This window comes from Theobroma umbraticum, unplaced genomic scaffold (assembly GCF_002168275.2).
Source record: "Theobroma umbraticum cultivar Fairchild unplaced genomic scaffold, ASM216827v3 scaffold_204.0, whole genome shotgun sequence".
Taxonomy (NCBI): domain Eukaryota; kingdom Viridiplantae; phylum Streptophyta; class Magnoliopsida; order Malvales; family Malvaceae; genus Theobroma; species Theobroma umbraticum.
Window position 1 is genome coordinate 1,243,625 of NW_018397267.1, and position 3,115 is coordinate 1,246,739.

At 37.6% G+C, this 3,115-nt stretch overlaps 1 protein-coding gene across 1 annotated transcript in view; it reads left to right on the top strand.

Moving 5' to 3' along the window:
• Window positions 1-2,189, top strand: part of LOC110423972 (cysteine-rich receptor-like protein kinase 15) — a 3,704-nt gene extending 1,515 nt beyond the window's left edge. The window contains exons 3-7 of the mRNA XM_021438416.2: window positions 95-234; window positions 336-546; window positions 646-883; window positions 995-1,145; window positions 1,257-2,189. Coding sequence (XP_021294091.1) covers window positions 95-234; window positions 336-546; window positions 646-883; window positions 995-1,145; window positions 1,257-1,595 — 1,079 coding nt within the window. The 3' untranslated portion in view covers window positions 1,596-2,189. The remainder of the gene's footprint in view (window positions 1-94; window positions 235-335; window positions 547-645; window positions 884-994; window positions 1,146-1,256) is intronic.
• Window positions 2,190-3,115: the final 926 nt, after the last annotated feature.

The window sequence follows — 3,115 nt, forward strand, 5'->3', positions numbered from 1 at the left end:
TTTCCTTTTGGAATCTTGTTGAATGAATTTAGGTGGTGACTAAATCTACAATTCACACTTATTTACTTGTTTGTGATTTTGTTCTTTTGTTAAGCCCGTGAAGCAGCCGAAGAAGTGGATGAAATCGGAAGTGCAGAGTCCTTGCAATATGATTTCAGCACCATTAGAGCTGCAACAGATGACTTTTCTGATGCAAATAAGCTTGGACAAGGTGGATTTGGTGCAGTTTATAAGGTAAGACAAAAATGATCATTGGTATTTAAAAAAAATGAAAAGTATTGCATCAATGATAAGTTCAATTAGCATATGCATAATTCAATCTGATATCTTCTCAGGGCACACTTTCCGGTGGAGAATCAATAGCAGTGAAAAGGCTGTCTACAGATTCTGGACAAGGAGATCTAGAATTCAAAAACGAGGTTCGGTTAGTGGCCAAGCTTCAGCACAGGAATTTGGTTAGGCTCCAAGGTTTCTGCCTGGACGGAAATGAAAGGCTTCTCATTTATGAGTTTGTGCCTAATGCAAGTCTGGATCAATTCTTATTTGGTATGGTATATCATGTATTATTGGAAGCATAAACTAACACTTTAACATCCTTGATTTATGGTTTCACTAACTCGGATGTGTGTATATATGGTGATGCAGATCCAGTGAAGCGTGCATATTTGGACTGGGAAAGAAGATACAAAATCATTGGAGGCATTGCTCGTGGACTTCTTTACCTTCATGAGGATTCTCGACTCCGAATTATTCATCGTGATCTCAAAGCTAGCAACATATTATTAGATGCAGAGATGAATCCTAAAATTTCAGATTTTGGCATGGCAAGGTTGTGTGCACTTGATCAAACTCAAGGTGCTACCAGTAGAATTGTGGGAACATAGTAAGTACTAGAATGATCACTTCTGTTAAACTGCCCATCATTAGATAAATCAAATGATTCAAAGATTTGATAAGTCATGTGTATGCTAATTTTTCTGATAATGACTTGTAGTGGATACATGGCACCGGAATATGCAATGCATGGTCAATTTTCTGTCAAGTCGGATGTTTTTAGTTTTGGTGTACTACTTTTGGAGATTCTGTGTGGTCAAAAAAATACTGCTTTTCGTGTTGGGGAGAATGTAGAAGATCTTCTAAGCTATGTAAGTATTAATATCCTTTGTCCCTAAATATGAGATTGTAACTCAATGAAATTTATTCAAAGCAGTTCAAGAATGTACTCTCTGATAATTTGCATGAATTAAATCCTGCAGGCCTGGAGAAATTGGAAGGATGGGACAGCATTGAATCTTGTAGATCCTATTTTGAGGGAAGCTTCAAGAACGGAAGTGATGAGATGCATCCACATTGGTCTGCTTTGTGTCCAAGAAAATGCAGCCCAGAGACCAAACATGGCTTCAGTTGTTCTGATGCTTACTAGCTACTCTGTCACTCTCCCACTACCCTCAGAACCTGCATTTTTCATGCACAGCAACACTCAATCAGATATGTTGTGGCTAAATTCAGGGGCAACAGAATCCACTCAATCCAGAAATGAAGCTGCCGCAGTCTCAGAAAATGAGGTTTCAATAACTGAGCCCCATCCAAGATAGCAAGCAGGTCACATTTGTAAGCATTTCTGTGTCAAAATTCAGTATTTGTTACTATTTCCTCTCTCTGCAGTTTGACCTGATTACCCTTGGACCACCCTTTTCATGTGCTAAATATTCTGTGGTTAATCAAATCTCTAAGTTACAAATCTCTTCTCTTCTTTATTTTTTACGTTAGTAAGTGTTTGGATTGTAAATTAAGTCAACAATTAGGTTGTTTATTGGACTAATCAATATAAAATATCAGGCCACGTTCTCTCCCACCAAGACTTTGCCAGCTCGCACGAATAGTCTCAACGTATTTTAAGTTGCGCACCAGCTTGTGCTTAGCTAGATCAACCAAACAAAAAAATAAAAAAAACTTGAAGCCTTCTTTGTTTGACCGGCTATATGATTGATTTTGACACGGCGCTATAAGCCAGAAGGAAATAAACAGAAACTTCTTTGTTCTTTTCTTATTCATGCACAAGGAAATAAACTTGAAGTTTCATGCGTAGCTTTTCCTCTTCCACCACTCCCATCTCAATCAACAGTCCTTTTCTTTTTGACTTTTTCATTATGAATCTTCTTTTGATCTTCCTAAGGAAGAAATTTATGATCAACCCAAAATTACATTTTCAACATCTTCCAAATCAGTGTCGAGACCTTAAAATAGTATACCAGTCTGCTGCTGCTTGGACCCATTTCGGACGGAGCTAGCCATGCTCAATCAGTCCTTGTGTGTGCAATTACAAATTTAGATTCTTGAACGTTTGCAATTACATCGATTAAAAACCAATTATTATCGAAAAAGAATGGTTTATGGACCAAAAGGTCTACACCCAGATGGATTTGTTTAAACTTAAAACAAACATTAACTTTGTTTTTATGGCTTGACAATCTGACATTCGGGTTATGACTGCGGTCACTTTCATTGATAGCCCAAAATTTTCCTTCCAATCAGAATCCGCCATCTCTTCTTGATCTACATATAATCTAATCAAATAGGGTGATTTAATCTGGATGAATAATGGGCAAACTCGTGCCTAAGGATGCCACTCGGTTCTGCCTACGTCAATTCCCCAGAGCATGTGCAAGACTTTGAAATAGAAACCGCGTTCTGGCCCCCTGGGAAGAAATTAAGAAAGACAAGTTGGTAGGTCCATGGCGGCTTGCAATCAACCTCAACCACTTCCATCTTTATCAACCGTTCCAATGGCTTTAAAATGAATTTATGGTACAATTGTTCAAAACTACACAATTATTATATAATTTTACGTAAATCCACGGGTAGATAAACATGAGAGAGATTTGACAGAGAAATAAAAATCAATTTTTATTTCTTATTTTTATAAAAAATATATAAAGTTTAGCTTATTTTGGGGGCAAGATTGCTTGAGAAAAGCATGTATCTGCGTATAAAGCTTCATAGATAAAAATTTTCAGAGGGGAGAGAGACGCAAAGGCGATGGGATTTTCAAGACTGCTTGTCCTTTTTTATTCGGTTCTCCTATTCCTTGCTACTCCCAGCCTTGGGGCCGATC